This window comes from Mustela nivalis (genome assembly GCF_964662115.1).
Source record: "Mustela nivalis genome assembly, chromosome: 19".
In the NCBI taxonomy this organism is placed as follows: domain Eukaryota; kingdom Metazoa; phylum Chordata; class Mammalia; order Carnivora; family Mustelidae; genus Mustela; species Mustela nivalis.
In genome coordinates, this window is record NC_139038.1 from 4,177,871 (window position 1) to 4,200,233 (window position 22,363).

General features: G+C 46.2%; 2 protein-coding genes across 2 annotated transcripts in view; one reads left to right on the forward strand and one right to left on the reverse strand.

The window, feature by feature from the left end:
- RBAK (RB associated KRAB zinc finger) overlaps positions 1–22,363 on the reverse strand; it is an 813,856-nt gene that overhangs the window by 332,696 nt on the left and 458,797 nt on the right. The gene's annotated exons all lie outside the window — the stretch shown is intronic.
- LOC309854207 (speedy protein E4-like) lies at positions 5,499–7,788 on the forward strand (the record flags this gene model as incomplete). The annotated part of the gene is made up of 4 exons (XM_082713033.1): positions 5,499–5,613; positions 6,109–6,306; positions 7,167–7,225; positions 7,699–7,788. 4 exons carry the CDS (start codon positions 5,499–5,501, stop codon positions 7,786–7,788), a joined length of 462 nt encoding a protein of 153 aa, XP_082569159.1.

The following is a 22,363-nucleotide window of genomic DNA, read 5'->3' on the forward strand; positions in this document are numbered from 1 at the left end:
GGGGGGGCGGGGGAGCAGCCTCCCTGCTGAGCAGAGAACCTGACATGGGGCTCAATCCCAGGACCCTGGGATCATGACCTGAGCCGAAGACAGGGGCTTTAACCCACTGGGCCAACCAGGCGCCCCTGGACCTGTACCTTTAAAAAATATATACATATTATTTATTTATTTGACAGAGAAAGGGCACAAGCGGGGTGCAGCAGAGGGAGAAGCAGAATCCCCGGTAAGCAGGGAGCCTAATGCTGGGCTCTATCCTAGAACCCCAGGGTCAAAACCTGAGCCAAAGGCACTTAACCGACTGAGCTACCCAGGTGCCCCAGATCTATACCTTTTAATGTGGCTTCATTAAGTTCTCTTCATTTATTAGTATTTAAAATATAAAGCTTTCTCTTTTTGTATTTGTATTAAGTACAAATATTTCCCCCATTTTGTCATTGACCTTTTGAACTTAATGTTTTACTTTTATTTTCTGCCATATGGACATAATGTTTTTAAAGATTTTTATTTATTTATTCATCAGAGAGAGAGAGAGAGAGAGAGGCAGAGGCAAAAGGAGAAGTAGCCTCCTTGCTAAACTGGGAGCCCTGATGTGGAACTCGATCCCAGGACTCTGGGTCTATGATGTGAGCCAAAGGCAGACGCTTAACCATCCAAGCCCCCCAGATGACCCTCACTTTCTCTTCCTACTTTTCTTCTGTTTTGACACCATACTTGAAGAAGCCTTTCCAGCCCTTAATTTTCTAAGTAATTGCCTGTGTTGGCTCCTGTTTCTCTTTAACACATCAATTTTATGAAGATCTCTGGCAGCCATCCTCAAGATTTGTGAATCATTCTTCTCTTAAAGTCTTTCAACCATTTTTTGCCCCCAAAATACCATATTCACGGTGACCAGGAAATGTCATAGGCTAAGAAAGCTCAAGTTTCCAATCTGTAAGAAAGAACTAGTTCTTCTTTGAAGCCTCGGGACATGGCTTGCTTTAATGGAAGGGGCCACAGAAGTGTGAGGAAAGTGACTGAATCTGAATTCCCTCTTATGCAAAATACTGGTTGGATGGGTTTACAGGGAAGCTGCAACAAAGTAAGACAACCCAGGGGCCTTAACAACAGAGATGAATTGTCTCCATGTTCTGGAGGCTGGGAGACTGAGATCCAGGTGTGGGCAGGCCTAGTTCCTTGGCGGGGTTGGGGGGGGGTGCGGGGGCTCGGTCCCATCCTCTCTCCTTGGCTTGTAGACGACTGTCCCCTCTCTATGTATCATCACACTCTCTTCTCTCTACCTGGGAGTCTCTGTATCCAAATTTTCCTTTTTTTTTTTTAAGAGTTATATATTTACTTTAGAGAGAGATTGCATGAGCAAGGGGCGGGCAGTGGGGGAGACACAGAGAGAGAGAGAGAAAGAAGCAGACTCCCTGCTGAGTGCCATGCCTAGCTTGGGGCTCATGAACTTGAGATCATGATGTCCACCCTAAGGCTTCATTTTACCTTCATTTTCCTCCGTAGAGACCCACCACCAAAAAAAGAAAGAAAAGAAAAAGAAGAAGAAAACATCACATTCTGAGGTACCAGGGGTTAGGACTTCAACACACGAAGAGGGGGAGGGGGCTTGGAGGGGAGCACACAATTTTACCCTAGCCTTGGCGTCCCTGGTCTTGTCCAGTTTGCTTCCTCACTGCCTTGGTTATGTTAACATGGGCAGAACGCTTACAGGTCATCTTATCTACGTATTTTATTTTATAGGTTGAAGAGATGGGACCCTGAAGGCAGGAGGATTTGCACAAGGGCATGTGCTGCTTTGTAACAAAACCATTACTTTCCCATTCTCACCGCCCCCATATTATTTTATTTTATTTTATTTTATTTATTTATTTGACAGAAAGATCACTAGTAGACAGAGAGGCAGACAGAGAGAGAGAGAGAGAGGGAAGCATGCTCCCTGCTGAGCAGAGAGCCTGACACGGGCCTCCATCCAAGGACCCTGAGATCATGACCTGAGCCGAAGGCAGCGGCTTAACCCACTGAGCCACCCAGGCACCCTCACCGCCCCCATCTTTTAGACAAGCATATTATAACTACTGACTTATGTTCTCCAGATTGTCTACCAACGGGAGTCTGAGCAGATGGAGAAGGGACATCGTGAACAGGACAGAGGACTTGAATCAGAACAGCCGAGGTGAATCCTGGGGTCTTGCTTCAGTCTTTAGCGCATCACATCCCTTGTTCTAAAAAACAAATCCCAGAGGTGCCTAGGTGGCAGTGGGTTAAAGCCTCTGCCTTCAGCTCGGGTCATGGTCTCAGTATCCTGGGATTGAGCCCCGCATCGGGCTCTCTGCTCGGTGGGGAGCCTGTCTCCCCACCCCTCTCTCTCTGCCTGCGTCTCTGCCTACTGGTGATGTCTGTCAAATAAAGAAATAAATCCTTTAAGAATAAATAACTAAATCACAAATCCCAGACTTCTGTTTTGTTATGGTGGGGGTACACTCAGGTCTGATGGCTGAAAGCATCAGGAATGGAAATCTGAATGCAAATAGGCTTCCTAGAGATTGAACTTCTGCAGCCATCTATTACGTGTCCTTCCTGGGGCAGTGTGGGACCCGCAGGAGGTCCAGGACCCAGGGACTCTGTGCGGGAACCCCAAGGCCACCTGCAGGCTCTCTGAGACCTCATCCAAATGTGAAGGTTAACAATTGCAAACAAAGGTGGTAGTGGGTCCCTGCACCTTGGATCAACTACTTTTTAAAAATTTCAGTTTTATTGAGGTGTAACTGACATATAAAACCATACGATTTAAAGTGTACATCATTGCGAGTGATGTACACACTGAAGGGATTCTAACCACCTAGTTAATTAACACATCCATGACCTCACCTACTGACCTTTTTGAGGGGTGAGAACATGTCAGTTCTACTCTCCTGGCAAATTTCATTTATGTGCTATGTTGTGTGCGGTTACTGTGTCTGATAGGAGATCTGTAGACTTCATCTTCTCACTGAAAAGTTTTCTTCTTTTTACCAGCCTCTCCCTAGTTCCTCCACCTTCCCCACCCCTGGCAACCTCCTTATTTTTTTTTAACCTTCTGTTTCTCTGAGTTTGACTTTTTGTTGTTTTTTAAGATTTCCCATATAAAAGTTACCAACAGTATTTGTCTTTCTACGTCAGTCTTATTTCATTCCACATAATGCCCTCAAGGTCCATCCATGTTGTCACGAATGGCAGGATTTCCTACTTTCTCACCTCTATACAAATACCAATCTACAGCTCCCTGTGTATGGACCTCACATCCTCTTTATGCACGCCTCCGTTGACGGACACCAGGGTAGTTTTCCTATCTCGGCTATTGTGAGTAAAGCTGCAATGAACACAGGAGGGCAGATATTTCTTTAATATCCTGTTTTCATTTCCTTTGGATGTATACCCGGCCATAAGAGTGCCAGATTATATGGTACTTCTGTTTTTTTGGGATTTGTTCGATGGTTTTTTAAAATCTTTGGAGAAATCTCCATATGGTTTTCTGGGTGAACTGGTTTGACTTTATTTATGCTTGGACTGGGCTCCTTAGCTATCCGTAAGTTTGATCGAAGTGCAAAATAAAACTTGAGGCACATCCTGAATTAAAGATGTGTTTCTCATCCAAGTTCAAACAATGGATCGAAAGCAATGCTTAGCCAAAATGTAGACACAATACTGGTGTCCATCAACAGATGGATGGGTAACGTAAAAATGTATGTATCACTGTTCTTATATGATTGTGAAAGGAACATGTAAAATGCAAACATACACACACACAGAATGGATATTATTCATCTTTAAAAAGGAAGGAATTCTGTCACACACTATAACACAAAGGAGCTAGGAAGACATTTTGTTGAATGAAATAAATCAGAAACATACGCATAAAATACTGCATGATTCTACTGATAGGAGCTATCTGAAATAGCCCAATCTCTAGAGACAGAAAGTGGAATGGTGCTTCCCAGGGGCTGGGGGAGGGGAGAAGGGGGAGTTCTCCTTCAGTGGGTGCAGAGTTTCAGTTTCAGGGAAGACGAAAAAGTTCTGGAGAAGGATGGTGCTGATGGTCGCACAGAGACCCGAAGGTGCATACTGCTACCAAATCATACCCTCAAAAGTGGTTAAAATGGTAAATTTTCACTCCTGTTATTTTAACACAGGAGGAGAGAGTGAGCAAGATTCAGATGCACAGGTGAGAAGCAGAGGTAGGAGGGAGGAGGTTGGGAAGAAGCTTCCTCTGATGTTAATGGACAGCTGGCCAGTACCTCCGTGACGGTGTCTGCGCTACCCCATGCTTCCCACCTTCTTTGTTAAACAGATTCTGCTTTAAACGGGAGATTTTTCCATCTAGCCTTTTTGGGCATGTGGCATTTTGTTCATAAGATACACAAGTGGTCCTGAAGTTTCTGGGTCGAGAGTGATACACGGGCTTACAAATTTCAGATGCAGACTAGAGCTGATTATTTGCGATCAAGGGGCAGGTTTTGGATGGTCCAGACACTTTTTAAGTTGTAGACACCGTCTGAAGTGTGTAAGAACACAAGTACAGTTATCTACCGGTTCCGGTTCCCAAAATGTCTCTTGGGCTCAGAGTGGCCTCAGAGGAGAGCGAGAGTGCTCCCCCACCACTGAACCACCCCCCCCCAACACAATGTCAGTAAAACATGGAGCGAAGAAGTCTACCAAATCAAGCGATTTAAACTAACTTTTTTAAAAAAATTATTTATTTATTTGTCAGAGAGAGAGAGGGAGAGGGAGCGAGTGAGCACAGGCAGACAGGCAGGCAGAGCCAGAGGGAGAAGCAGGCTCCCCACCGAGCCAGGAGCCTGATGTGGGACTCAATTCCAGGAAGAGGATCGTGACCTGAGCCGAAGGCAGCTGCTTAACCAACTGAGCCACCCAGGCGTCCCATAAACTAACTTTTAATTCCAACAAGTCCATGTACCTGGAACCTTCTTGACCTACTTATGTCTGTCTTGTAAATTCTTACGTTTCGGCCCATCCCAAATTCCCTTGTCTCTTTCCTCCTTCTCCCACCAGATTGTGCCCTGAATTAGGAATAGGAAGGATGGAGAGAGCCCAACATGTGCCAAGAGGGGAGAGAGCCGGGCATCTGCTGGAGAGGAGTAGAGCGATCCAGACCCCTCGAGGACAGTTTTGGAGGATGGTCCAAGGCTGGGTCGGTGGCTGGAAACAGCCCTTACCTCGAGATCCCAAACTGGACACCAGTGTGGTAGTTACGTGTTTCCCTTCAAACTGGTTGCCAGGCTGGAATGACCTGGGACATCAGAGGCTTCCGACCTTCCTGATTGGAAGGACCAGATTCCATGGTGCTTGGCAGCAGAGGTGGACAACTGTATCTTCACAGACCTTTTCGCCACTCCTGGCTTTGCCCCAGCTTGGAGAAGGGATCACGAGCTTGTGTTCATTCGGAATTTGCCAAGAACAGGGTCTAAGGTTTCTGGGAGGACAGAAAGAGCTTGGGAGAAATCATGGCTGATGATCAACCTAATCAACCGCATTCCCAGTCTGAGGACCAGAGTCCCCAGCCTAGCACCTCAGGGTACCCCTTCAATGCGGTGGATGATGAAATCCCAGGACCATCAGGTGAGAAAGGAGGAAGAGGAAGGGACTTGAGAGGCTTGGCTAGTAAAGAGGAATGGGTACAAAAGTCAGGAAGGAGTGTCTGAGTAGGGTGTGTGTGACAGGAGAGATCCAGAAAGCCGGGGATTGGAGAAGGAAAGTATAGGAGTTGGGGACAAAACTGTAACCATGGAAGGAATACCCAGGAAGCAGAGAAATAGGGTTAGGAGATGAGGTCCAAAGAGGAGGTAAAGGAAGAGAGGAAATTATGCCATTATTGCCAGGGCAGAAGTTATCTACAATGAAATTTTGAGGATGGGGGTGGTGAAACAGTGCCAAAGATGAATGGGGACAGATGTGTATCAACAAAGGAGAAAGATGGAAACATGGTTGGGGAGATGTCAATTGTCAGGAAGGCTGGAGAGAATGAAGGGGAAGTTGGGGCTTTTGGAGGGGGAGAAGGGGTGGCTGAATTCCAAAGACAAAAGCCTTATACTGTAGCCTGGTTTCTTCACTCAGCCCCCTGGGTAGACCCCCGCCCCATGCCTGAGTCCCCCACAAGGAAGAGAGGAAGGGATGAGTCAGATGAGGAGACAGGCTCTGGCGCTGAGGACATCTGGGTCGTAGAGTCAGTGTGTGGCCTCAAGATGAAGTTGAAGAGACAACGGGTGTCTTCAGTGCTCCCTGAACACCACGAGGTCTTCAAAAAGTTGCTTGGTAAGAAGATCTCCTCCAACCCGCTTCCATTTTCTCTTTAAATTCAAGAAGCTTCCAATGGAAAAGAATTTTCCAGTGTAAAAGAATTCTCTGAAGGTTGGTGAGCTCTCCATAATGATCCGTCACTGGGGACACATAAAAATGACAGAGGATTAGGTGAGACTTGGAGAAAGGTCTGTACTTGGGATGAGAAGATTGGTTACAGTTACACTCCTGAGATGTCTTAGTTCTTATTGGTCTTTTGCTTTTTGTTTTTTTGGTTTTTTTTTTTATATTTTATATATTTTTTTGACAGAGAGAGAGAGAGATCACAAGCAGGCAGTGGCAGACAGAAAAAGAGGGGGAAAGCAGGCTCCCCGTTGAGGAGAGAGCCTGATATGGGGCTCGATCCCAGAACCCTGGGATCATGACGTGAGCCGAAGGCAGAGGCTTTAACCCATGGAGCCACCCAGGTTCCCCTTATTGGCCTTTTGACTCTAAATGTCTTTGGCTGTGTGTGTGGAGTTGGGCAGGGGGTGTGGAAATGACATGCCATCTTTATTCCCTTATGTCACTGTGGGATGAGAAAATGACAGGGAATGACTGTGGTCTCCGAAGTGGCATGTCCATGCATGATGAGACAGCGTCCCTGTTGACCTCCCATCCAATCTTACAGGTGTGCTCCCTCAGCCTCCCCACGCCGGAAGCCACCAACTTTCCCTGGGCGGTGACTGGTCTTTGCTCCCTTTTGCCCATCAGCCTCACAGCTGGCCACATCCTGGAAGTTCCCCAGGAGAGGCATCATTCTCCTCTTTGCCCTGCAATGCTCCTACAATAACCCCATTCTGCTTGTCAACCTGACCTATGCCCTCTTTTCACAGAGGATCCTGTCATTCAAAAATTTCTGGCCTGGGACAAAAATCTGAACGTATCCGACAAGGTATCATTGTTCTCCACTCAGATGTGTTCTTGCTCCAACATCTGTCCTGGGGCAGGGCGATGCCTCCAAAACCTTGTCTCCAACCTCATCCTGCCAACACTTCTCATTGGGGACCTCGTGGTTTCCTGCAGGTCCTCTGGGACCTGAGTCCCAGGCATGCCCCTCTGGCTGAGTCCCTTCTCTCTTAGCTCTTGGGTGGGGCTCCCCTTGGCTCTGGCTTCTCAGAGACCTTCCAGAGGCCGACTGTCCTGAAGACAAGCCCTCAGACCAGCACAGCTTGCTATCCTGGGAGCACCATCAACTCTTCCCTTGACTTCTTTGGTTTGCAACCAACCTTTTGACACCAAATAAGCAAATTCACCCAGTCTGTCAAAGCGGGAGCACCTGCTCCAGCCTCCTGTCCCCATGCCCCACTGGTTTTCCTCGCCCAGGATGTGACCTCTCTCTGACACTGTGTCTCCTCTTGCCGCCAGTATCTCCTGTCTATGGTCATAGCTTACTTCAGCCGTGCTGGCCTCTTCTCTTGGCAGTACCAGCGAATCCATTTCTTCATAGCCCTGTGAGTAGTTTTGTCTCATCCCTCAGTACAATTCGCTACCTGGGTGGATGGAGGGGGAAAGTGGGACCCTAACCTTTCTTCTACTTCTTTTTTTTAAAACAATTTCTAACTGTTTATTAAACTACTTTTTTAAAAAACTGTTGACCCGTGTATAAAAAGGATAGGATTATAGTATAGTGTTTTTTAGACTGTTCCTTGTAAACACAAACATCCCTGACGTCAGCCAGGAGAAGCAAACAGAAGACCCTTCTAAGAGGACAGAAGGAAGGAACGGACTCGGCCCTGCCCTGAGCAAACAGACTAGCAAAGCAGCTGGTCCTGATCCTCCGTCTGTCCCCTTCCCACCGCAATACCAAGTGTAAGTGTTTTCCTCGTAAGCATTCCTAGCACAAATGCCTCGATTCACGCCCCCTAGATATAGCACAGATCTGTTTGAATGCTTCCACGGGTGTGTCGTACAAGACCGTCCCCAAGCCTGTGGGCGCTATGTGCATGAAGTCCTTCAAAGCTCTGGTCTCCTCCTCCACTCTCCAGGGCCAGTGGTGTTCTGGGTCAAGGCCAGGCTTCCGAGCTTGGATCCAACCCTTTCGTCTTCGTCCGACTTGCTCATCCCCTTGGTGTTTCAACCTTAAAGACACTTCCCTCTGTTCCCATATTGCGTTTTCTGTCTAGGTAATTTTGCACCTATACCTGAGGAAAACGACTTGTCCTCAAGGTCAACTTCAACTCCCAAATCTTCAGATGCTCCCCCTTCCCCGCCCCGCCAACCTCCCTGACTTCCGCACCGCAGCAGCACTTCTGTAATATCCGAGTGTCATGGATATTCTGGACTATGGTTATTGCCTATCCACTCACCGCTCCACCCCCCTGTCCCCTTCCCCAATCCCATTAGACTCGATGCCTGTAGGATTTGTCAAGACATTACCACACTCTCAAAGACACTGCACAATTCCTTCTATTTTACATAGGTTTAAGTTATGTTGGGGCTAGGAGGTGATCAGTATTGCACTTGAACATGAGAAAAAGCATCATTTATGCATTCAAAAATACAAATAGAGTACACCTTATGGACCAAGGACATGAGGCAATGGGAAGAGAAGTTCAAGAAGTGCGTGTTGAAGTAATGCACCTAATGAACCCAGTCCTGTATTAGTCATTTGGTAGGAAAGTCATGGTTACAGAATAGAACAGGGTCAGCTCCTGCCCATGGGAGATGTATATGGCCTTGCTCTATGGGAAGACAGGTTTGTGCACAAACCCGCTAAAGGGAAGGGGTGGGTGTGGGTGTTCCCCCACAGGACATGCCCTCAGGCTTCCCATTGAGGTCCCTCTCCATCCTCAAGCTGGGAGAAATCTCTGCCCAGCATGCCGTCTTTTTTTTTTTTAATTTTTTATGAACATATATTTTTATCCCCAGGGGTAGAGGTCTGTGAATCACCAGGTTTACACACTTCACAGCACTCACCAAAGCACATACCCTCCCCAATGTCCATAATCCCACCCCCTTCTCCCAATCCCCCTCCCCCCAGCAACCCTCAGTTTGTTTTCTGAGATTAAGAGTCACTTATGGTTTGTCTCCCTCCCAATTCCATCTTGTTTCATTGATTCCTCTTCTACCCACTTAAGCCCCCATGTTGCATCACCACTTCCTCATATCAGAGAGATCATATGATAGTTGTCTTTCTCTGCTTGACTTATTTCGCTAAGCATGATACTCTCGAGTGCCTTCCAGAGGTGTGAAAAAGACACTTCCACGGAAGAAAAAGGCAACCTACAGGATGGGGAAAATATCTGCCAATCATGTTTCTGGTAAAGCCTCATTCTAGAATACAGAGAGAACTCTTCAAACCCACCCAACAACAGAAACCAACAAGATTCAAAATGGGCCAAGGACTGGAACAGACATTTCACAAAGACGACACACACGTGTCCAAGGAGCATGTGGGAAGATGATCAACGTCACCAGCCATTAGGGAAATCAAATCAAAGCCACAGTGAGTTACCATCTCCCGTCCCTTAGCATGGCTACTACCAAAATGCCTACAAATAACACGTGTTGGAGAAATCGGAACCCTCGTGCACTGCGCTGGAATGCAAACTGTGGGAGCCACTACAGCCAGGAGAGCTCCTCAAAAATTAAAAATAAATCTGGCATTAATTTCCCATATGATCCACCAAGTCCACTTTTGGAGACACGCTTAAAAGAACCAGAAGTAGGGTCTTAGAGAGGAATTTATACACCCATGCTGCATCATTCCCAATAGCGAAAATGCAAAAGTGACCCAAGTGTCCATTGACAGATAAAGAGACAAGCAGAATGCAGGCCACACATACAATGCAAGCAATATTCGGACTTAAAAAGAAGATTCTGGCATCTGTTCCAACATGGATGGACTCTGAAGACACGATGCTCAGAGAAACAAACCAGTGACAAAAAGACAAACACTGGATGAGTCCACTTGGGTGCTGAGAATAGTCACAATCAGAGCGACAGAGAGGACAACACTTGCAGGGGACAGGGGGAGTTGAGGCATTACTCTGTAATGGGGATGGAGCTTCAGTTTTACAAGATGAGAAGTGTTCTCGAGACGGATGGTTGGTGGTGGTTGCACAAGCACATGAAAGTACTTCATGCCCGTGAGCTGTATGTTTTAAAGGTAAAATGGTAAATTTCATGTTACATGTAACTTATCACAATTAAAAAAAAAAGGAAGAAAAAAACTGAAGTAGTGTCTACCTGCATTTCCCTAGTCCCGAAACTTCTAGAGCTCTGCAGTCATCCCCTCCGTAAAGAAAAGAGTGAAATGGGATTATTAGTGAAGTATATTCACACGAGCTATCAGGAATTCCTCTCTCAAAAACTGAAATATTTAAAAAAATCTAGAATCATCAGCTAATTGCGGAAAACGGTGTGAATTAAAGATAGGTATCAAGGTGAGCAGCTAAACTATGACAGAACCAATTTCATAAAGGAAACAACTTCTATTGATTTGTATTTTTCAATAAATTTAGCAGGACACGGTTTCCAAAAAATGAGAACATTCTCCAAAAAATAGCCAGCAGAGATTACTTAGAAATTAAAGATCAAATTGTTGAATCTTTTTAAAAACCCCCAAATAAGAGACTTACGTAACAAATGGGACACAGAATATCTAATTTAGGAATTGTCTCCGATAACAAGAAATTGAAATGATGAAATAAAGCTTGAGATACAAAAGCCAGATCGAACAGATTCCACTTTCAGAAAGAGAAAACTAGAAGGACGAACACAAAGAATCAAAGGCAGAACAAAAAATGATACGTGAGCTGAAGAATCACACAAGCCTTCAAGTCACAAGGGGCCATTCAATTTGCAAAAAAGAATACTGGGGGGGGGGGGCGGAATACAGATCTACAAATTTCCCAATAAAATGCCCCACACCAAAAAAATGGAGAAAAAAAAAATGCCTAAAAAGTTACAGGTGGGGGGAAAAACACCACTGACCCTGGAACCTGCCATTCTACTTCTCACCTGAGAAAAACCCTTGGACAACTGTCCACGGCTTGTGAAAGAAAAAGAATTTCAAACCCAGAACTGTATGCCAAACCAAGCTATCGTTTCGGCCTCCAGATATCAGAATCTTGCAAGAAAGCAGGACAACTGATTATCACAGGAGACACTTTCCTCAAAATGTTCAAGATATCCTCTGCCGGAAGCAAGCGAGAGGGCCACCCCAGAGGGCCATGGGGATGCTGGAGCCTCCTGAAGGGGGTGTTTCCGATGCCACTGCTGCAAGCGGTGGTGCTCCAGACTGCCGACACACGACTCCTGTTTCAGAAGAAAAGTGCTCAGCAGACGCGTCCCATCACCGTGTTTACAAAACATGTATCAACACAGGGTTTTCTACCCATGACGGAGGTGCCACAGCCGAGACTGCCCGAGACTAAAGGAGTTGAGCCAACAGAAAATCCACAGCAGGACACTGTAGTTGATCCGGGCCAAGTGAGCTGATGAACTGCCACGGAGAGTCACAACTTTTTGGGTTCAGTGAGTCCACAAGGCAAGGATGGGAGGGGTCAGAAGACTGACCACGTGATCAGCACGACGGCTTGATACCACTCGTATCAACACCAACATCCAAAACGAGATGTCAGCAAACAGAATCCAACACCAGAAGGAAAAAAATAATATATGATCTCTAAGTGGTGCTTACGCCAAGAACACTGACTCGTTCAATCTTCGGAAATCCATTCATGTAATAGGCTACTCTAATATGGCTAAGAAAACACTTTTATCACCACTAAGAAGCTGAAAAAGCCTCTGACAATGTTCAAAATACATACCTGATATAAAAAACCCTCAAGAAACTAGGAGTGGATACTTCACTAGCATGAATGTGTGTATACACACACACTCTCATACCCAAATACACAGAGTATGTGTGATACATGTACAATCTGAATCACAGGAGAGCACACACAAGTTACAGAGACACAGCTGCACAGGCACGGGCATGTTTACGCAGTCTTGTCAGTTCTCAAGTCAGGGTTTTACTTAATGGACAAACGTAAGAGACAATCCCAGTAAGGTCAGGAACGAGGCAAAATGTTCACTGCCTCCAGCTGGAGAAAACAACTAGGCATATGAATCAACAGAGAGAGTAAAACTATTTCTATTTGCAACGGATATGCTATACCCCAAAACTCAAGAGAATCAACAACAAAACCAACTCAATGAAAGAACAGTGTTACATAAAATCAGGATATACAAAGCAACAGGCCCGGGGGAGCCTGGCTGGCTCAGCTGGAAGAATGTGTAATTCTTTATTTTATTTTATTTTTTTTAAAGATTTTATTTATCCATCTGACAGAGATCACATGTACGCAGAGAGGCAGGCAGCGAGAGACGAAGGGAAGCAGGCTCCCTGCCGAGCAGAGAGCCCGATGTGGGACTCGATCCCAGGACCCTGGGATCATGACCTGAGCCGAAGGCAGAGGCTTTAACCCATTGAGCCACCTAGGCACCCCAAGAATGTGCAACTCTTGACCCCAGGGCTGTCAGTTTGAGCCCCACGTTGGGTGCAGACTTAAATAAACTTACAACAAAGAAAGGAAGAAAGAAAGAAAAAGAAAATTATTTTTAAAAAACTCAAACAAACCCAACAGCCCTTGTTACATTAACAGACTAAGAAGATATAATTCAAGCATATACACAGTTCATGGAGTAACAGAAAAGATAAAAGCGTTAACAAGAAATGTACAAAATCTATATAGGAAAGCTTTAAAACACTCCTGAAAGGCACAGAAGCACACCTGAAAAAAAGGAATGATGTTCTTTGTTCCTGGATGGGTCAACACTAAGATATAAATCACTCTGCCCTCAATTACTTAACAGATATGTGAACCTAACAAAAATACCAAAAGCTTTCTTCCTTGAACTATGTGAGCTGGCACTAAAGTTCATATGACGGCAGAAAAAATCAAGAACTAGGAAAATCTCCGGGGGGGGGGGGGGGAAGCTGTATAGGGGGCCTAATCCCTACCAGATTTAAAACACAACCTTTATGATTAAAAGGGTTCGGTGTCAGCATGCGGATGGAGATAGGTCAGTGGAACAGAGCACAAAGTCTACAAGTAGACTTGTATGATTACATGACATATCACGAGGACCTGTGATATTATAATACATTATAACAATCCACTGATTTTTAATGAACAGTGTTAGAGGAACTATAGTCATTTGGGCATGGATGAAACTGCATCCATACTCCACACCATGAAAGAAAAAAGTCCAACTGGATCAGTGATCTAAATATAAAATATTAAACCACACAGAAAAAAAAATGGGTGAATTTTCCTATAACCCAATGTGGGGAAAAGTTTCTAAGTATGATTCAAAATACAGGCAGGCATTAGGACTGCTTTCAACAAAGACAGACAAGAATCAGATTTACCCTGCCTCCTGAAAGGACACCAAAAAACAGAATATACAAAGCAATGGCTTTCTTTTTTTATTATCTTTTTTAACATTTTATTTATTTATTTGACAGACAAAGATCACAAGTACGCAGAGAGGCAGGCAGAGAGAGAGGGGTAAGCTCAATCCCAGGGGCTCAATCCCAGGACCCTGAGATCATGACCTGAGCCAAAGGCAGAGGCTTTAACCACTGAGCCACCCAGGTGCCCTCAAAGCAGTGGCTTTTAAGACACGGATCTTGAAGCAATAAAGGGCAGCAATGAAGAACAGGAATCAGAGATAGGATATCAACAAGGAGAGGCCTCTGGTTACTGCCCTGAGAGTTCCCAGCCCTGGAGCAGGGAGGGAGAACCGAGAAGAGGCGAGGAGGGTTGACAAACTGGGGGAAACATGCAGGGAAGGACAAGCCACAACAGAAAATGACACATCTACTGAAATGGGCCTAGAACTGACCCAGATGTTACAAGTGGCACTGATCATTAAAATAGTTTATTACCGTATTCCTTATGTTCAAAACATCTGAGAAGGAACAGGAAAGACATTTAAAAAGACTCAAACTAGGGACGCCTGGGTGGCTCAGTTGGTTGGACGACTGCCTTCGGCTCAGGTCGTGATCCTGGAGTCCCCGGATCGAGTCCCACATCGGGCTCCCAGCTCCATGGGGAGTCTGCTTCTCCCTCTGACCTTCTCCTCGCTCATGCTCTCTCTCGCTGTCTCTCTCTCTCAATCAAATAAATAAATAAAATCTTTAAAAAAATAAAAATAAAAAAAATAAAAAGACTCAAACTGAACTTCTACTAACAAATACTACAATGTCTGAGAAAGTTAACACCCGACTAGATTAACACAGCACCAAAAAAAAGATCAGTGAACACGAAGAACAGCAACAGGAGCTTTTATAAAATGAAACACACAGAGAAAAAGGAATTGGAAGAGAACAAAGAATATCAGTGAGTTGTGAGACGACTTCAAGCTGCGTAACACACACGGAAAAGGAGTCGCTGAGGACAGATGGAGGGAGGTGGGGGGAATATTTGAAGGAATACGGTCAAAAATTTCCCAACGTTGATGAAAATCATATACGCAAAGATCCAAGAAGTTCAATGACCCACAAGCACAGAGACCGGAGGAAAGCAATACCAAGACACAGCATAACCAAACTGCTCAAAACCAGGGATAAAGAGAAAAGTTCAAAAGCATCTAGAAGAAAAACCAAAAACCATAGGACAAACGTAGGAATGGAGAGGATGACATCACATTTCTCTTGGGAACAATGGAAGTGGGAAGACAGTAGGGGAACACATCTGATGTACAGGAGAAAACCCAGCAAAGCTCCCCTGAAACTGTAAGATTTTTTTTTTTTAAAGATTTTATCTATTTATTTGACCGACAGAGATGAAAGTAGGTAGGGAAGCAGGCAGAGAGAGAGGAAGGGAAGCAGGCTCCCCGCTGAGCAGAGAGCCCGATGTGGGGCTCGATCCCAGGACCCTAGGATCATGACCTGAGCTGAAGGCAGAGGCTTTAACCCACTGGGCTGCCCAGGTGCCCTGCTCCCCTGAAATTAAAGCCAAGGCAAAAATAAAGGACTTTTCTGACATATAAGAGCTGAAAGATTCAGCAGTAGCTTAAAGTGTCCCAAAATCCAGAAAGAACTTATCAAACTCAACATCCCAAAACCAAATAATCCAGTCAAGAAATGGGCAGAGGACATGAACAGACACTTTCCCAAAGACAGACCTAGGTCCAAATGCATGTGCCTTACATGCAAAGATGCACAACGTCACTCATCATGAGGGAAACACAAATCAAAACACAAATCAAAAAGAGATCCCACCACACAGCTGTCTCAATGGCTAAACTCAACGACACAAGAAGCAACAGGGGTTGGCGAGGATGCGGAGAAAGGCGAACCTCGTGCACTGCTGGGGGTAATGCAAGCTGGTGCAGCCCCTCTGGAAAACAGTATGGCAGTTCCCCAGAAAGTTGAAAATACAAATACCTTACAATCCAGCAATGACACTCTAGGTTAGGAATTTACCCAAAGGATACAAAAATACAGACTCGAAGGAGAACCTTCGATGTTTTTGGAACCCCGATGTTTAGAGCAGCATGATCCACACGAGCCAAACCACAGCGAGAGCCCAAATGTCCCCCGACTGTGGAATGAAGACGATGTGGTGTATATATACAATGGATTATTACTCAGCCATTAAAAAGAATGATATCTTACCATTTGCAATGACCTTGATAGAACTAGAGGGTATTATGCTAAGCAAAGTAAATCAGTCAGAAAACGACAAATTTCATACGATTTCACTCACATGATTCATAAATATGGGATTTAAGAAACAAGACAGATGAACATATGGGAAGGAACAAAACAGGAGAGGGGAATCAAACCGTAAGAGAACACGATGAGGAGTGATGGAGGGATGAGGATAGGGTTGGGCTAGATGAAGGATAGGCATTAAGAAGATGTTTTGATGAGGGGCGCCTGGGTAGCTCAGTGGGTTAAAGCCTCTGCTTTTGGCTCAGGTCATGATCCCAGGGTCCTGGGATCGAGCCCCGCATCGGGCTCTCTGCTGGGCAGGGAACCTGCTTCCTCCTCACTCTCTGCCTGCCTCTCTGCATTCTTGTGATCTCTGTATGTCGAATGAATGAATAAAATCTTAAAAAAAAAAAAAAAAAAAAAAAGATGTTTTGATGAGCACCAGGTGTCCTATGTAAGGGATGATTCACTGACCTCTCCTCTTGAAACTAATATTGCACTGTAAGCTCACTCATTAAAATTTAAATAAAAAATTGAAAAAGAAAAAGAAGAACAACTAGAGGTGTTGAAGGAAGTCCTTCAGGCAGAAGGAAAGTAAGAGCAGATAAAAATCTGTATCTACATAAAGAAATGAAGAGTACCAGAAATGGTAGCTAGGCTATTTTCTTATTCCTTAAAAAATAAGTATTTGCTTAAAAATCACTAGTCCTATGGGCTTGATTCTACCTGTAGGAGTAAAATGACACAACAGTGTGGTGACCCAGCGGGGAGCAATGGAAGTCACAAACTCCCTACATTCTAAGCAATAAATGGTACCTTACCTGAAGATAAACTGTGATGAATTAAAAGTTTCATACTATGAATTGCAAAGCAATCACAAATAACAACTGTGTTAGAGCTAACAACCGCACACAAGACGTAAAATGGGATCATAAAAAATACACAATCAAAAGGAAGACAAAAGCAGGAGAAAGAAACAAATCCAACAGTAGATGTCCGATGGATCTGACTGTAATTACGTCACCACTAATCTTCACCAAAACATTAGGGAGAGGGGTGAGGACGAAACCAGGATGCTGAGAATTGAAACGGGAATGAGAGGAAGAATATATTTGCTAACGAACACTTTGCTGGGATGCCTGGGTGGCTCAGTGGGTTAAAGCCTCTGCCGTTGGCTCAGGTCATGATCCCAGGATCCTGGGATCAAGCCCCACATCTGGCTCTCTGCTCAGCAGGGAGCCTGCTTTCCACCCCCCACTTGTGATCTCTGTCAAATAAATTAGTAAAATCTTAAAAAAAAAAAAAAAAGAATACTTTGCTTTATTATTTACTGCACAACCCAAATGAACAGTAACAGAAGCATCTTAAGGATGGGCAGGCCATTCCCTCAGCCTTAGCTTTTATCCCTGCATCAAACAGGAACAATGAAAACAGGTCTTCTTGGATCACCGAAGTTTGCTCACCCAGCAGGCCCTCGGTTTAGATAAGCTACATGCATGAGCCATATGTTGCAATATTTAATGGTTGTTATTAGAAAAGCTACCCATAACTACATCAACTCCCACAAAGACATTTTCTCAAATCCCAGGAAATCCTGAAAACCCACAAGTAACGAAACAGTCAATTCAAATCATGTAACCGGCGGCACTCTCCTTTTCTGAGACTGTCAGGAACATCAGTCATGTATTTGCTCTACCCCCACAGCCCTGAGGTAACCTACTATCTGCACACATGAACTCAGAAAAAGACTCTGGGTGCTGATATGACCCCCTAATAATTGTACTTTACATGACATTGTCTCTTATTTCCACATTCCCATTTTAAAATCTGAATCCAGGGGCACCTCGGTGGCTCAGTGGGTTAAGCCTCTACCTTCGGCTCGGGTCACGGTCTCTGAGTCCTAGGATTGAGCCCCACATCGGGCTCTCTGCTCAGCAGGAAGCCTACTTCCTCCTCTCTCTCTGCCTGCCTCTCTACTTGTGATCTCTCTCTCACTGTCAAATAAATAAAATCTGAATCCATATAACCCTTCTGAAATGCATTACAAAGCTAAGCAAGAGAACATATACAAAGACAGGAAAACTCACCTGGGATTCGTTCATTCTCTGCTGCTCTTGGAAAAGCATACAGACTGTTAACGGCTGACCTAGGGAAGCAGAAGAAATAATAGAAATCACGGGTAATGCAGCTTGCCGAGGTGGGAACATCCTGTGTGAGAACCACCAAAGAAAGCTCCTATCCTGTGAACACTCAGAAGGGTCTAAACATGTGAGAAAAGGAGAAACATCAGAGTAGAGCTGTTGTCACTCCCACATATCAGGAGGTGATTAGCAGGTTTCTCTCATTGGTTAATATAAACACCCATTAATTTTTCAAAGACGTTGCCTTCTTTAAATTAATGTTGAAAAGAAAACCCTCTTACACTGTTCACGCATTCTTTGTGACTATTCAAACTGCTTAAAATCACGGTATCCACAGGAACAGAAAACACCAGCTCTCTGAAGTGGGATCAACGTGCATCAAGGCATACTTTTGTTTTTACATGAGATCACTTAAATCCGTTATCGATGCACTTAAGAATCTTTTACTAAAAAAAAAAAAAACATCCGTAACAGAGAGAAGAGAACCCTGGCCCAGGAGCTGAGTCCTGCGAGCATGCCTACCTCCCGACGCCAACACCCAGAACAAGCCCCCTCCCATCTCAGGCCGTCTCCTCCTGTCAACTCCTCCACGCACGCTGGTCCAGCCCTGCACTGGGGGATGCCCCAGGGCACAACCCAGCGGGGTCAGCACATGCTCCTGCGCGCTTACAGACGCGTCTGCAAACTGGACAGGGAACCAGGGGAGCAAGGGGTCGGGGGGGGGGGCGGGAACCCCCTGCGCTCCCGGGAAACGTTGAGTCCCACGAGTCTCCAGTCCCGGGGGAGTGCCCAACCCTCCAGGTCCAGCCGCTCGCGCTCTCTCGCCGCCCCGCCCCCCGCAAGACCCGCAAGCGCACGACCTACCACGTCGGGACGCGCCGAGCTGCCCCGAGGCTCCCGAGGACTCCGGGGCGGGGGCTGCTCCTCCTCCACCTCCGGGGGCCGCCGTTCCCGCGGAGCCGGCTCTGGGCCCACGGGCAAACTCACTTCAGGTCGACGACCTTCCCGGGTCCCGAATCGGTCTCTAAGGGCCTCCCCATACCGCGGGCGCAGACCGGCCGAGCCCGGGCCGAGCCGCCCTGCTCCGTCGCCGCCGCCACGGCCCGACCCCTCCGGCCCAGCCCGCGGGCTCCGGGGCTCGAGCTCGAGAGTCCCCGCTCGAGCCTCCGCCCGGCCTGCGCGGAGCCGTGCCCGCTGGATGCCGGCGCGACCGGACAGCGTGCAGCCCCGTAGGCCCCGGGACCCTTGCCCGCCGGAGGCCAAAGCCTGGGAACCACGGCGAGCGGTGACCTGGGCACGGGCAGGAAGCGAGAGCAACGCGGCAGTACTACGCGTGCGCGAACACGCACACTGGCCGAGCTGCACATGCGCAGGACGGAGGCGGTGGTGCACCTGTTGGAGCCCACTCGGGAGCCCGTTAAATACCCGACCTCTGTTTCCCGTGAGTCCAAGCGCCCAAATGTTAGGGGACGTCTCGAAAGTCTCCACCCTATCTGGTGCTTTAGAGGTGCTAAGCTGAGACTTGACCTCTGGGACCAGGGTCCGGATTTCCCACTTGCCTTTGCTCCTTTTAGGGATCAAGGAAAGGGGTCACCTTGAGTAGTGGGCTGTGTTTACGTCCTGGATCTCTGGTCCTTTCCTTGCCCTGAGATCTATTGGGTTGGCACTGAGATTCCCCACGAGCAGGAGAGGACAAGGAAAGGGGGTATAGTATGCACATCACTGAAATATTACAAGTTTCACTAAAACACTGGTCTACAATTAATATCCAGTCATGACATTAGATATTATCATCCATGGGCACATGGTTTCTCCAAGAAAGGGGAAGAAAATAGAAAACTTAGCTTGTCCAGATTATACAACGAATGCATGAAAACTGTAGAACAATCAGAAATCACACACAAACCAACCGAACAAACCCAGATACCCGAGATCTTGCGCATCAAAGAGAATTATGTGTATGTTAGCTGAAAATGTCATTTTTCAAAAATGGGACCATAAGGACGATGCTTTATCAGTATTTTTTGGTGAGATGATGTAATCCTTTTCTTAGCCAATTGCTTCTTAACCAGTAGCGGGTGGTGAGGATTAAAAGTAAAATCTCCTGCCATCCAAGAAATCCTCTGTGCAACTATAGAAATAAGGACAACCACGCTATTGTTTTTTTTTTTTTTAAGATTTATTTTAGAGAGAAAGAGACAGAGCAGGGGGAGGGGCAGAGGGAGATTTAGAGAGTGAATCCTCAGTCGACTCTGTGCAGAGTGTGGAGCCCCATGCAGGACTCGATCCCACAACCCTGAGATCTGGTCCTGAGCTGAAAACAAGAGTCTCCCCACTGACTGAGCCACCCGACTCCCCTGTTCTATTGTTAAATAACCATTAAACCAGACTGTGTTGCATGTCACAGACGAACTACTAACAAGACAGCAAGGAGAAAAATGAACCTCGCCTTTTCAATCAGCTCGGCAGATACAATCCATTACCTAGAAGTTCTCCAGCAAAACAATACACCTGTTTCAGGGTCACAGGATTTGCCAGCGGCATTTGCTATAAGTTTTTCATTGTTCATCCTAAATGTACCTTGTCATCTTGGTGCCCATCCGTTGCCAGTTGTCTCTGTCCAAAGGAAAAAGAAAACTACTTACACATTTCTGACAAACAGGTCCTTAAAGCTCAGAGCTAGGTGTCTAGGGCCCACCCTTAACTCTCCTGGTGACAGAGAGACACTACCTTCCTTGAGGTTTACATTTCAAAGAGATGGCTCCCAGGCCCTTAAGAACAACCATCCCCTGTTACCATGCTAGCAAGAAAATGGTTTAGCTTCTAGGAGATTTAGATACATACAAAATCCACAGAGGAAGTTTTCTCCAGGTAACACTCGTTCCAAAGGTAATAGTACTGATTTATGCTAATGATGGGCACATAACCCATTCCTGATTTCTCTCACTGAGGAGTTGCATCAAACTAATCCTGCACAAAAGGAATGCTTCTCCGGAAGCTGCTCTGTCCGCCCTGGCTGTGGCTGTGTAGCCCGGAAGTCCTGCCCAGCTCTTGCTGCTAGCAAGTGTGGTCTGTGCCCGAATTCCCACCAACAGACTTCTCACCAACAGAAGGCTGGTATTCATGAGAGGTGACCCCACTTCCCCTAGGCCCGAGACTGGAAAACCTCCAGGCACATTTCTTCTGTGTTCTTTTCCATTTTCGGCAGGTAAAGGAAGGAAGCTATGCTGAGCACCTTGGGGAAGACAGGCAGAGCCCCCGCCTGCCCCGTCTATTGGGTCCTGGCCTCCAGCCCTTGTCTCCCCCATAGGCACTGACCTGCTCACCTGAAGACTGGGACACCCTCCTGCCTCTCTGTCCACTCTGGTTCTCTGCCTGTGAACTCTGGCTGTCATGCCCCCCTCCCCCTCACCACACAACTCTGTCCCTGCAACTCAGAGACATCCTGGGCACCCCCAGGACCCCTGCCACATACCTCAGCCTAGATAACTCTCTGGGCGGTGAACTGGAAGCTCTTGGGGGCTCCCTCCTCTCTCCAAATGACTAAAACCTGTCATTTCATATATTCATATATTTCCCCCTCCTAGAAACTTCTTTAAGCAGGGAAGGCAAATCTGAACCCTGTGATTCTGTCTGGGACAGAAGTATCAGATCTGCACCATTTTTTTATTTTTTTAAATATTTTATTTGTTTATTTGACAGACAGAGATCACAAAGAGGCAGAGAGGCAGGTAGAGAGAGGGGGGGCGGGGGAGCAGCCTCCCTGCTGAGCAGAGAACCTGACATGGGGCTCAATCCCAGGACCCTGGGATCATGACCTGAGCCAAAGACAGGGGCTTTAACCCACTGGGCCACCCATGCGCCCGTGGACCTGTACCTTTAAAATATATATACATATTATTTATTTATTTGACAGAGAAAGGGCACAAGCAGGGGGCAGCAGAGGGAGAGGGAAAAGCAGACTACCCGCTAAGCAGGGAGCCTAATGCTGGTCTCTATCCTAGAACCCCAGGGTCAAAACCTGAGCCAAAGGCAGACACTTAACCGACTGAGCTACCCAGGTGCCCCAGATCTATACCTTTTAATGTGGCTTCATTAAGATCTCCTCATTTATTAGTATTTAAAATATAAATCTTTCTCTTTATGTATTTGTACTAAGTACAAATATTTCCCGCATTTTGTCATTGACCTTTTGAACTTAATGTTTTACTTT